The sequence below is a fragment of the Macrotis lagotis genome, chromosome 8 (genome assembly GCF_037893015.1).
Source record: "Macrotis lagotis isolate mMagLag1 chromosome 8, bilby.v1.9.chrom.fasta, whole genome shotgun sequence".
Lineage (NCBI taxonomy): Eukaryota > Metazoa > Chordata > Mammalia > Peramelemorphia > Peramelidae > Macrotis > Macrotis lagotis.
In genome coordinates this window covers 110,488,722-110,502,667 of record NC_133665.1, presented here as the reverse complement: position 1 = coordinate 110,502,667, position 13,946 = coordinate 110,488,722, and the positions used below count along the sequence as shown (strand labels likewise).

Sequence of the window (13,946 nt, the reverse complement as noted above, 5' to 3'; positions counted from 1 at the left end):
TATTAAAGATATTATTTGAGTTTTACAGTTTTCCCCCAATCTTGCTTCCCTCCCCCACCCCCACCCCACAGATAGCACTCCGTCAGTCTTTACTTTGTTTCCATGTTGTACCTCGATCCAAATTGGGTGTGATGAGAGAGAAATCATATCCTTAAAGAGAACAGAATTCTCAGAGGTAACCAGATCAAACCATAAGATATCTGGGTTTGTTTTTTTTTTCCAAATTAAAGGGAATAGTCCTTGTACTTTGTTCAAACTCCACAGCTCCTTATCTGGATACAGATGGTACTCTCCTTTGCAGACAGCCAAAAATTGTTCCCAATTGTTGCGCTGATGGAATGAGCAAGTCCTTCAAGGTTGAACATCACTCCCATGTTGCTGTTAGGGTGTACAGTGTTTTTCTGGTTCTGCTCATCTCACTCAGCATCAGTTCATGCAAATCCCTCCAGGTTTCCCTGAAATCCCATCCCTCCTGATTTCTAATAGAACAATAGTGTTCCATGACATACATATACCACAATTTGCTAAACCATTCCCCAATTGAAGGACATTTACTGAATTTCCAATTCTTTGCCACCACAAACAGGCTGCTATAAATATTTTTGTACAAGTAATGTTTTTACCCTTTTTCGTCATCTCTTCAGGGTATAGACCCAGTAGTGGTATTGCTGGGTCAAAGGATATGCACATTTTTGTTGAGCAGTCTTCTTCTTAAGTTCATGTTTAGAACTAAAAGGAATTTGATAGGCCATCTCATCCAATACCTTCATTTTACCACTGAGTCTTAGAAGGATTATGACTTATACCTAATCAGCCAGGAAAAAGAGGCAAAGTCAGGATTTGTTATGCCCTTAAGTATCACAATTCAGGGTTACCAAAATGGCATTTCTTGATGCCTTTGGATGCCTGGTAAACCCAGTCAACCAGCTCCATTACCAGGCTCCACTAAAAGAACCTATAAGCCATTATTTCATTTAATTGCAACTTCCTTGTATAGACAGTTCTCATTTTATATACATGGACTTTCTGTAAAGCAACATGAAATTGCCCATAGAAGTGGGGAAGGGAGAGAAAAAAGATGGATGAGTGCCCTGGAGGGAGAGCACTAGAGACAGAGGAGTGAGAGCAGAAAAAGGAACACACAGAGGCTAGGACCATATGGGGACCTGAACAGAGCCCTGAAGGTCACCTATGGTTAAGAAGGTGTACTCAGAAGAGGATTCAACAAAGGAGACAGAGAAGGAGCAGTCAGATAAGTAGGGAGAAAACCTAAAGAGAGGTGGTATCAAGGGGGAGAAAGTGACCAACACAAGTATGCAGGAGAGGTCAATGAGAATGAGGACTGAGATGGGGAGGGGGGGTGAACATGTGTGCACGTATATAACAGATGTCTGCATAGATGTATACACATACATATTATTTATATGTATGTATATGTGTATATATGTGCCTATATCTTTTCACATATATATGTATGTAATTTATACTTAGTTTGACTTATATTCCAAAAGAATGATAACTGAAATTTTTGAAAATTAATGTTTTTATCCAGACTTTTTGCATTTCAGTTAACTTTTCCCTTACAATTTTAGTTTCTGTGCTCTTTAGGGAGTGGGTGTGCAAATATATATACCTATACATGCAGATAATATACTTCAACTGTGTTTCTTTTCATTGTCAAGCTTATTTCAGTGCTTTCTAACTTTAATTCTTCTTTGAAATCTTAATTATAACTCGTAATCTGGAATCAACTGACATGACAACTTTTCAACCTGTTATTTTATACTTTAAGTATTATTCTATAAACAACATATTGTGGGTCTTGTCTTTTTATCCACTCTGATCTGTTTTCTTCTTTAACTGTAGTCTTAATCTTGTTATTAAAATATGATCTTTATCTTAATTTTCTTTAGCTTAATTATGTCATACTTACATGTGTATTTTTTTCAAAAGATTACTTTGTGATGATGCCTTTATCTATCTTATTTGTAACTTTAAACTGGATTTGCTGTTGATGTTTTTAAGGTCCTACTCTTCATGACTTAATGAATCATACTGGTCATGGGGTTTTCCTGGCAAAAATACTCTAGTGATTTGCCATTTCCTTCTCCAATGGCTTAAGGCACAGTTAGTAAGGAGCAGAGACCAGATATGAACTCAGATCTTCCTGACTCCAGGCCCAGAAACTCTTTCCATTGAGCCATCTAACTGCCTCCAGATACATTAGTATAGTTTATAAATTAATTCTTGGTTAATAGCAAGATGAATTTCAGAACTAGCTCTTTGGTTTAATAGCTTTAATATTCATATCTCTGATGGCAGTTTAATTTTTCAGTTAACATTCTCTAAAAATATACCTTCCTTTTTCATTTCACTAAATATTTCCTTTGATGCTCACTTTCCTTTCTTATACCTTCCTTTTTATTGTAGGAGAAGGAAGATGTTCCAGTAGAAATGTCTAATGGGGAGCCAGGCTGCCACTATTTTGAACAACTTCGATACAATGATATGTGGCTGAAGGTCGGAGACTGTGTTTTCATAAAATCTCATGGCTTAGTGCGGCCTCGAGTGGGCAGGTGAGTATTTGAATTTTTCCCTATTAGAAAAGCATAGCTATAAAAATATTATGAATAAAAAAAAACCAGCAGTCTATTGAGAAATAAATTGGTAATAAGAATTATGGTATAGATTTAAAAACCAAAACTGCATGGTCATTTGAATCCTGAACTGGCAGCCTATGTGAAAGATTCCTAGGCTCCTGTATATTCATATTCCAGAATCTCTGTCTTTCAGGATGATGGTTCATGATAGAGAACCTGGAATCTGTGCAGCTGGGACACTGCTATTCTGAGTTGTAGCTGCGCAGCATTCTCTTCTCTTTAATCATTCTGTGTGTTCATGTGAATATGCTTACTTTCAAAAAATCAGGAAGAAGGTCTTTCTATTGTCAAAGTGACCACTTAGCACTGGATAATGCCTATCATCTGAAGAATGGTGAGAGAGTGTGGTTTGTTCATCATTTTTTAAAGATTTACTCTGTTCCAAGCACTGAGTACCCAAAGAGAGGCAGGAACATGGTCCTTGCCCTCACGAGCTTACAGTCTAATGAGAGAGACATGTTGCTTGCAATGGCCATTTACATAAAAGATGTAGACATTCATTGTAGGAGGATTCAGGAGGCAGAGGTGAGGAAGGGAAACTGGAGATGTTGTTCTAAGGGCCTAGATCTCTGCTGTGACCTTCTGGTGACTCGGCCAGTCTGCTTTCTGTCTCTCCCTTGACAACCTCCCCCTACCTCCCAAAGTCCTATCTGCCATCTCCAGGGGCTCCAGTGCTCTGCTTGATGTTCAGAACCTGCCATCCTCTTACCCCCTCCTCCATTACCTCCAAGGGCTTGTACAACCAAGACCCTACATTTCTCAGTGCTGGCCTTCTCTCTGACCAGTCCCTCTTCTCTTCCAACTGCTGACAGGAAGGCTTCCCCAAGCCCCCTTCATTCCAGAGCCTTCCCTCTATTTGTTACTTCTTATTCTTCCTGTCTACAGCTTTGTCGATCCTTGCATGATGCCCCTTCAGTAGACTGTGAGCTCCTCAAGGATGGGCACTGTCTTTTGCTTCTTTTTTCCCTTTCCAGCTCTTGGCACAAGGCCTGTCACATAGAAAGCACTTTGCTATGTTGATTCAGTCATACATTTCGATTCTTCATGACCCCTTGGACCAGACTGTGCATTGAGTTTTCTTGGCAAAGCTACTGGAGAGGTTTACCATTTTGTTCTCCAGTGGATTAAGACAAAGGTGAAGTGACCTGCTTAGGACCACACAACTAATATAGACCTGGGGTCAGATTTGAACTCAGGTACTCTTGACTCTAGACCCAGACCTCTCTCCACTAAGTCAACTAGCTGCCTCTAGTAGGTACTTAATAAGTGTTTATGGATCAGCTGATTGAATGGCAAAGAGGCCAGTGTCATAAAAAATGAAAGGGAATAAAATGTAAGAAGATTGGGAAGATAGGTGAGGCCCAGATTGTAAAGGACATTAAAAATCTAAAGAGAAGACTTTGATTTTAATCCTGAACATAAGGAATGACATGATCATAACTGTGCTTCAATAAGGTTACTTGGGCAGCTAAGTAAAGGATAGACAGGAGTGGGGAGAGAGTTGAGGCAAGAAGACTAACCAGAGAATATTGTACTACTAATGAGAGGAGTGGCTTCATGAGTGATGAGGCGACATATACAAGAGGTTTTGTGACATAAATGGCAAGATTTGACAAACGTATTGATTATATGGAATGAGTGTGAGTAAAGAATCAAACATGATACCAAGGTTATGAGCCTGGAGGACTGGACAAATGATGATACCCTTGACAACAGTAAGGAAGGTTAAGAAGATAGCAAGGGTTTTGAGAAGAGGATGATGAGTTCTGTTTTGGACATATTGAATTGGATATGTCTGTGGGACATCTACTTTAAAAGTCTGAAAAGGGGGACAGCTAGGTGGCATAGTGGATAAAGCACTGGCCTTGCAGTCAGGAGTACCTGGGCTCAAATCCGGTCTCAGACACTTAATAATTACCCAGCTGTGTGGCCTTGGGCAAGCCACTTAACAACATTTGCCTTGCAAAAAAAAAAAAACCTAAAAAAAAAGTCTGAAAAGAAATTAGAGCTAGATAAATTGATCCATGAATCATCTCCTTAGCGATGATCACTGACTCTGTTTGAAGCTGATGAGACTACTGTTGAATATGGTGAGATAGTATAGGAGGAAGGGATAAAACTTTAGGGGGCACTATGGTAGAGGGCCTGACAAGGTGAAAAAATTCAGTAAAGGAAACTAAGAAGAAACTGCTAGTTAGGGAAGAGGAGAGAACAGTGACACAAAACCCTAGAGACCCAAGAATGTCAGAGAGGAGAAGAATAAACATTCTCAAAGGTCATGTGAAATATGTTGAGTTTAAAGACATGGATAGGGCATCTAGTTTAATTTACTCAGTGGGCAATTGGAAATGCTAGAATGGCAGAAGGGAGAGACATTAGGGATGGATCAAATCTTAGAATCATCTGAAAAAAATGATCATTGACTTTTTTAAATTTATTCCTTTTAATTATTAATAGATTAGTCCTTTACAAATACAACTGATTCCTACTTTATTGGAAACATCTTTTTTCTGTAGAATTGAAAAGCTGTGGGTCCGGGACGGTGCTGCCTATTTCTTTGGCCCCATCTTCATTCACCCTGAAGAAACAGAACATGAGCCAACAAAAATGTTCTATAAAAAAGAAGTGTTCCTGAGCAATTTGGAAGAAACCTGTCCTATGACATGTATCCTAGGTAAATATTCAGACATCAAGATCTTGGTGTACCAGAGCTTTTGTTGTTTCCTTCAAAATCATTTTTAGAGTTGCCAAACCTCAGAGGCAGCCAGCCATTGTCATGTGTTCCAGTTAGTCATCTCATTGGGTCTTCACCCTGGTGTGCCCTCCTTGATTTCATTTCTTCACTTTTATTCCAAAGTTAGTAATAGTGTGAAGTTTAGTAGGTTCCAGCACTGAGAACATTATTATTGATAATGGTTTTTTTTCCACAGTTTAAATTTTAAATCACCTTTTAAATTCCATTGGATTGAATTGGGGGGTTAATTGTCATATGTTTATAAATTTGATTGTGTTTAGCTTTAAAGTTAAAAAAAGGAGCTATCATCAGACCCAGGGGTTTTTAGTAACAGATTTCACATATAAATTTCATTAATTTTTTTATATTAAACCTGTCATTCTTTTCCCTCTATTAAGGAAATCCATTATAACAGAGGTTGATTAAAAAAAGAGTTGGGGAAGGGAATTTAAGCATTTCTTAAGCACCAAACAACTTTTTCTAAAGGGAGAAACTATTAGGGATTTTAACTGTACAGAAAATGTAAAGTTCTTTTAAATATCATCATTAACTGAAGCTAAATTTTATTTCCATGATCTCAAATGATTTTTTTTCCCAGTTGGTGCCCTGGTGCTTTTCCTAGGATGAAATACTTCATTTGACCCACTAGAAATCCCTTTTTTATTGGTCTTATAGATCTTTTTTCAGTTCTATATGTGTGCAGGAGTTGGATGGAATAGCCAGGCATGGGACATGTCCCCAGCACTGGAGAGGAGTGTGAAGAGGGGTTTTCCTCTTCCAACAGAGCGCTCCTTCCATTCCAGCCCTGCTCTGACTTGTGACCTCTCTGGGATTGGGCCTGCTGGAGGATGATCTGAAATACCTTTGAGTAGCTGCTGACAAGGTCCCTGCCTCCTTAGAACGTGTTCCTCAGTTGGAATGAACATTTAAAAAATTTTTTTGACAAAATGAGACATTTTGGTGTTTCTAGATCTATTCAAGTTCTTGAAAATTTGCTATTCATCCCAGCCAGATATACATTAAATCAGTCTGGTGACAAAATGCTGACTCCAGATTGACCCCAGCAAACTGCAAAGAACAGAAGTGTGCTCTGGGCCTGGTTGAGAAGCCAGCTTTTGCTGGTCCTGGGACACACTCCTCATTGCCTCAACTCTTTGGCCAGCTCTCTGCCCCAGCCCACAAGACAGTACAGGGAACATAAACTCCTATAGAAGGAAACATCCCCAGTAATTACACAGCCTCCAGTCACACTCTCTGTTGCACAAAGTTCTTGCCTAGATTTCTTGTTCCCAACTAGTTTTATAGTCACTCATAATAAGGGCCAGTTAAGAATCTCTTCTTTGAAGAGGAGGGGACTGACTCCAAGAGCTATAATACATGTACCTGAATGTTCATCTGGGCTAGAACCTGTTTAAAGTTTTAGGTACAGGTAATATCAATGGGCTTGTGATGACTCCATGTCACAAGATCATTGACAGCTGTGTCCTTGACCTTCTGAGCCCTTAACTCTTCCCTTTGCCTGTGGCAAAGGTACATGTATTCTTAGTGCTATCTCAGAAATTCTAGTTTCCTCTGCTTTTACATGGTCACCAAGAAGCCTCAGAGTAAGAGAAGCTTTCCTGAAAAGTCACTGGCAGTAGTTGCTGCTTCATGCCTAGACAGATCCATTTCCCTTCCTTCCTGATTGTAATAATAAAAGAACCCTGAGTTGGTAGACTTGGGTCTACCATTGAAGTGTAGGCCTTTAGCAACATTCTGATTCTTTCTTAGTCTCAGTTTTCACTTGTTCTAACTTGGTGATAAAAGCTGCCCCCAGAATGATTCCTTCTTGCATAGAAGCACTTGGGTTTTTAGATAGCAGTGTTTTCACATGACTACAGGATGTGCTTGATTTCACCTACTTTTTTTTTTTTCAGGAAAGTGTGCTGTATTGTCATTCAAGGATTTCCTGTCCTGCAGACCAACTGAAATACCAGAAAATGATGTTCTGCTTTGTGAGAGCCGCTATAATGAGAGTGACAAACAAATGAAGAAATTTAAAGGACTGAAGAGGTTTTCACTCTCTGCTAAAGTGGTAGATGATGAAATTTACTATTTCAGGTAAACTATGAACCATTTTAAAGAAAAACCTTTCTGGCTTTTAAACAGTAGATTAATATCAAAATTGTGTAGTCATATTTATTTTCAAGTGACATCTTGATTTTATAGAACTAGAATAGTCTACACTGAAAAGAAAAAATGAATTAATTAGGTTAAATAGGGAAAGAAATATATTTGCTATCTTTAAGCAGCCTGCTCCAGCTTCATTCACAGTCATACTGTGAATTAGAAGGGACATTAGAGGTCAACCCCCAGAGACGCCAACCAGCTCATGTTCACCAGACTTTGAACTGTTCTTTCCTGAGAGAGCTTCAGTTGTCACAAGAAGCTTCCTTCACACATTCTTCCTGTTTCTGCCTTCTGGGGCTAAGCTTCTCTAACCTTTCTAATATGGGTCAACCAGCAGCCCCTTCCCCCCCCCCCACCACCACCACCACCCCCCGCAGTGGTTATTCTTTTGCCATACCAACTGTCCTCATATGGCACAACCTCAGGTCTCTTCACCATCTTGCTGGTTTTTCTTTGGACACACTAATTTATTAATGCCCTTCCCTAAAATGTAGCACCTGGAAGAACTGAACATAGTATTCCAAATGTGGTTGACCCAGACAAAACTACAGGGAGAATAATCACTCCCCTAATTCTGATCATTATACGTCTCTTAATGTGTCTTTAGATTACATTAGCATTTTTGGTTCATTGTTTGCTATGAGTTCTAATAATCTTGATGATCAGAAAGTTATACAAGTTCCCTATAGGATTCTGAAGATTATTCTCACATTGCTTTGAGCAATTAAGGCCCAACTTTGGGCTAAATTTCTATAGGGAAGATGGCCCAATATGAAAATTTGGAAAGGAAGAGAACAGATTGAGGTAGGCAGTAAACAATCTATTCATGTTATTGTTACTATGGGAGTAAGGTTGTATTTAATCCCCTTAAAATTTTGAGGTTATCAAACAGAATACTTTAAAAACAAAAGCTCTATATGATATATGACAATGTAGCTTTGTAAATATCTATCTAAGCTAGTATCTGGAACAAGGTTTCCTCTACAAGGCAGCCTTCTCATTTAAGCATACCCCTTTTTCCTAGAGTAGTAACACAGAATAGAGTTGAGATTTACTTCCTTAGAAGTAAAAAGCAAAAATTTAGATATTTGCCTATTGTGCTCTGTTCTTTCCGTTATTTTTTCTGTTTTTGTCTGTCTCAGAAAACCTATAGTTCCACAGAAGGAACCCTCGCCATTATTGGAGAAGAAGATTCAGTTGCTAGAGGCAAAATTTGCCGAGTTGGAAGGTGGAGATGATGATATTGAAGAAATGGGAGAAGAAGAGGGTGAAGTCATTGAAGCCCCCTCTTTGCCGCAGCTTCAGACTCCACTGGCCAGTGATCTGGACATTATGCCCTATACTCCTCCACAGGTAAAAATAACATGTTTCTGGTCACACACTAAGCAGAGGAAATAGGGTCGCTTTGTTTTTCTAGTTGTGGATGAAAGCCCTTCTTTAGCTAGAGGGAAGTGGGGGATGCAGGGAAAGGAAAAGAGAGGAGGGTTGGAATGGAAACTTGCTTAATGGAGACAACAATCTCTGTATGGGATTTCATCTCTAGTTCTCTGATATAGAACTTTCTAGGCTTCCATATAGTAAGCTACCAAAACAAAAATGAACTAAAAAAGTTGGTTTATTTAATGTTTTAATCACCTTCAGTGAAGGTGATTTATTTTTAAAAATAAAAACACCAGTTGTTTTTTTTTTAATCATAGGAATATATCCTTTGTCTTTAAGAACAATAAGGAATAACATTTCATTGTTACTCTCTGGCTTTCCAAAGGACTGGCCACCCAGTACTATTATCTAGATGCTTCATTAACCTACTCTTGTTTGGAAAACTCATCTTGTTGTGTTTTGAGATGATTATTGATGATGTTTTTCCATTCAGAATTTTCTCAAGCCCTAATTATGAGGTCACTATTACAGGTTGCAATGCTTGAGTCCAGTGGAATATTAATTTATTTCTTAAATACTACACCAAGTACCAAGTACTATTTATGTTTGGCCACTTCCCCCCGCCCCCAAGAAAATGATCAGCTTGAAACCTGACATCTTTGTAACATCAGTCCACAACAGTAACTATTAAGCCATGTTTTTCTGGAGTCCAGAAACTTCAGGCAGTTGACAAGCTCCATTTGCCTTGTAGACAATTCAGGGTTTTCTATCTTGCAGTCTACTCCTAAGTCTTCCAAGGGCAGCTCTAAGAAGGAAGGCTCCAAAAGGAAGATCAACATGAGTGGCTACATCCTCTTTAGCAGTGAGATGAGAGCCGTGATTAAAGCTCAGCATCCAGACTACTCCTTTGGAGAGCTCAGTAGGCTTGTAGGAACAGAATGGAGAAACTTAGAGACAGCCAAGAAAGCAGAATATGAAGGTAAATAGACTTCAGTCTAACTTTTCATCTGATCACATCTTTTCTAAAATCACTTACCCATTTTTTTTACCCTTCGGTCATTGTGTGTTATTTAAAAATATGAAATTTTTCTATTTGAGGATTATCTCAAGTGAGAAATGCACATTCAGCAAGGTAGAGTCCAGCATGGTCCATTCTGATGACACCACACCCATTTTACTTAACCCTAATCTGTTGGTTTCTCCTCCCACTTGCCTAACCCAAAGTAGTCAAGACTCAGAAAGCCTTTCTAAAAAGACAAGTTTTCTTCTTTTCTTTGTACCCTGAAACAGCTGCCCCTAATAGGGAAAATGGGGAAAGATGCAATAGCTATGTATCCTAAAGAATGTCAGATATAGTATCTAATATAAATATAATGAAACCTGCTTTAGGAGACCACCTGAAACATAATGTATTTCTTTTTTAGCTACAAGATATAACATAGTGTCTTAATACCTCTGTTTAACTCTAGACTGGGAGTATTGAGCGTTTTAGCCAGATATCATGCCAAAATGGGTGGTCTCATAGGCAAGTTTTCACATATATCCTTTCTGAATGTATACGTGTTTTCTTCTTAAGATTACTAGTATTTCTATAATGAGATTCACTTATCTTTATTTTTCTTTTATTCTACTTGGAAATTAATTTGGGGGGGGGCCAGTTCGTCAGCTTTCAAGGATTTCATGACTTAACTGAGAAACAAGTACTTCTAAGATGTCTTTTTTTTAAAAAGAGAAAAATAATAGAATATCAAGCCGGTTGGTTGGACAGACTTGGTCCCAATGGCTGCATTTCTTTTTTCAACAAGAATTTTTCATATTAGTTCATTATATGGAATTAGAGAAAGTTTCCCTTTATAGGTACAAGGCAGGCTGACTGAACTGAGTCAGGGCAATGCTTTGTTTTTTTGTTTTGCAGGAGATATAAAGAAGAAGGCAATGTTAAAAGCTGCCTTTTTATTCAATAGTTTTAGTCAAAAATCCACCTTGTGGACTCTTATGGAAGACTCCAAAGAAAAACGTTATATTGTACCTTCTAGTAAGGATTGACTTACTCCAAATAAATTGTAACACAATCTGGACATCTACAGAGCTTGGTGAATTTAAAGTGGTAATATACTTGCAGAGATTGGACAGGATTAGAAAATGAGACCTTGTCAGACTTGCCCTGTGAGAAGAGAAGAGGATTTGAATTCAGGATATGAATATGAGAGAGAAATACAAATTGAAGGTAAAAATGGCAGTGACTGTTAAGGCAGAAAGAGAAGCAGACAAAAGAGGATCTCAAGGTCCAGAATTTAAAGAGTCTGAAATTAGTCAGAATGTAGTGGCATTATCTTAAGTTGTTCTTTCAGTCTGAAAATCCAAAATCCCTTAGATTTTAACATGTTGAACTCTAATACAAGTAATCCTCATTTATATTTAGCCAGGGTAGCTTAGGAGTATTGATTGAGTTCCATGCTGGTGTATTTAACAAAAAGTTTAATCTAAATCTAAACCTGAATTTCTATTTTTTCTTTTACCAGCATTTTCTTCTTCCATTTACTGTGTGGATTATATGATGAAAAATATCAGAATTATATCTAGTTTCTTAGTATTCAATAATCTTCAAATTGCTTCAATCATAATTGGATGTCATATGTCCCTTCTCTTACAATTTGTTATTTAGAAGACCTTTTAGAAAACCATTGAAAACCTTCAGAAAATCACTAGCCTTGTAAACTAGAACAACCTCAATAAGTAGTTACTTTAGTAGAAACAAAGAGACTTTGGCTTTAACCCTCTTAAAACTAAAGAAGTGTTGGATTTTTTCACTTCATTATTTTCCTTAAGCATGTGTTGTTACATGGAGATAAATTTTTTGATGATGATGTTTGTCCTAGCTGGAGTATCATTCTTTTGAGTTTCCCTGTTGAAGAGTCAATGTCTGGAGTTTGGAATATGATTTTAGAATTCAGAGCTTCATGGTTTCCTCTCCTTGGTGCTGATGGTTTTGTAACCTTGGAGTCACCAAATTGCCTGTGCTTTAGTTTATCCATGTGAAAAATGAGGAAAACATTTCACCTATATTGTAAAGCATCATAAATGTAGACTCAATGGAGTTTTGTGAATTGAAAGTATTAAATGGTCTGTAACCAGTCATAGTCAGCACATGGAAAGTCAGAGTTTTGCATTGAGCCTGTCAGTTGCAGTGGATCACATTGAAAAAAATAACTTCACTAGAACAGTATCTAGAAATGCAGAAAAATTAGCTTGAAGAAATGTAGTCATCTTGAAGAGAACATCTGATCTCAGAACTTGAAGAAGGATGTGGCTGTCAGCATTGGTTTCTAGAATCTGCTCATTTAAGGAGCAGCTGCATTGGGTAATTTTATCTTACTGTTGAACAGTTTAGTCTGAAGAAATTTGGCATTTTGAGTAAAATCTCACTACTGTAGAAAAGTACACCAGGAATCATTTCTTTCCCCTGGAGTTTAGTTATTAACACAACCCTCTTTGCTTCATTGACTTTACCTGAAAGCTTATGAAATAGGTAGTGAGCTACTCTTCCCTTACAGAGTTAATTTTCTTCAGCTGCTATCCCCCAGGTCTCTGTATGACTGGGTACAAGGAATCATGAAAACCCAAGTACTGATTGTGCCAAAAATTATAATGGGCCATGGAATTGCTTCTTGTTGAAATTCTAAACAATCCGTGATGCCATTAATAACAGAGAAATGACAACAAGCGCTTTCCTCGTCAGGGTGCCTCATCCACATTAATTAACTACCTTGGTTATGCTGGTGACATGTTTAAAACCTGTGCTTTCTGAATGTGTGTTGCAGTCTTAACACTCTTGAAATCTTTGCAGAGAAGTTCTCAGGACGGGCTAGGAAAGCTGGGGACGCCGCTAGGTTCCCTGCCCGCTGACACCGGCTATACCCTGGGTTGAGAGCAGCTGTGCTCTGGGCCTTTCCGTTAAATGAAACTGTCGCTGTGTTTTGCTAGTCCTGTTGAATGAAATGGATGGTGTGGTGAACTCCTGGGTTAAAAGCAGAATTGAAAATCTAAAATGCCTTTGCAGAGCGGGCAGCTAAAGTTGCCGAGCAGCAGGAGAGAGAGCGGGCAGCGCAGCAACCGCAGCCGAGTGCTTCTCCCCGGGCGGGCCCCCCCGCGGGGGCGCTCATGGGGGTGGTGCCACCACCAACACCAATGGCGATGCTCAATCAGCAGTTGACGCCTGTTGCAGGTAAAAGCAGGAGCTAAGACCATTTTTTTTTCCACTTTAAGAAATTCTTCCTAATGGATCACATTTTTTTTCTTCCAGTTCCAAATGAGCCTTAGGCTCCTCTGGCCTTTTCCCATGACCAATCTACTTTCAGAGTTTGAGATCATCCATGTCTTCCTCTATTGCCCTCTCCCACCCAGAAAATAACCTCCCCATAAACATTGGAACTGGGCCCAACCCTGGAGAATTCATAGGGAATAATTCTGCCTTGGCTGTGGGGATGGTCTAGTAATATTCTCCATCCCAGATTATTATTGCTGTAACAAAAAAAAAAAGGTAACTAGACCTTGAGCACTGTCCTTAAACTTTCACAAAATTGAACTCAAATTAAATTCAAAAGTAATGTGGTCCATTCCCCGATTCATAGCAATATTCAGTTGGCCTTGTTTTACTACAGCCATCCCTAAAACACCGATCATTTAAAGGATTTTTGACTGATTCCAAATCCTTTCCTGATCAATTATGTGCATGACTGCTATATTGAATATGTATCTATATTCCTTATTCAGTTCATCATGCCCACTCTGTAATGCTTTCCTATTTTATTGCATTAAACTGCATTTTCTGTTAGTATCCCAGTCACATATTTAAAAAAAATTGTGAATGTGGTTGCTTGTGTGTGTTGTCTCTGGTTCTTATATCCATAGCAAATTTGGCTATTTCTTAATTTTTATTGTTTGGCATGTTCTAACTTTAGAGGTCCATAACAATTTATCTAGAAGTGGACTTTCTGATATAA

The 13,946-nt window shown here is 38.5% G+C and overlaps 1 protein-coding gene across 35 annotated transcripts in view; it reads left to right on the top strand.

Moving 5' to 3' along the window:
* The window catches only part of PBRM1 (polybromo 1), a 126,220-nt gene that overhangs the window by 85,686 nt on the left and 26,588 nt on the right, over nucleotides 1–13,946 (top strand). For 20 of the 35 annotated variants that reach the window (XM_074198164.1, XM_074198188.1, XM_074198166.1 and 17 more), the window contains 6 exons: nucleotides 2,431–2,576; nucleotides 5,177–5,334; nucleotides 7,311–7,494; nucleotides 8,706–8,916; nucleotides 9,721–9,922; nucleotides 13,004–13,168. In XM_074198164.1, the coding sequence (XP_074054265.1) occupies nucleotides 2,431–2,576; nucleotides 5,177–5,334; nucleotides 7,311–7,494; nucleotides 8,706–8,916; nucleotides 9,721–9,922; nucleotides 13,004–13,168 (1,066 nt within the window). The remainder of the gene's footprint in view (nucleotides 1–2,430; nucleotides 2,577–5,176; nucleotides 5,335–7,310; nucleotides 7,495–8,705; nucleotides 8,917–9,720; nucleotides 9,923–13,003; nucleotides 13,169–13,946) is intronic. The other 15 variants (XM_074198175.1, XM_074198168.1, XM_074198185.1 and 12 more) reach the window with 1 other exon arrangement.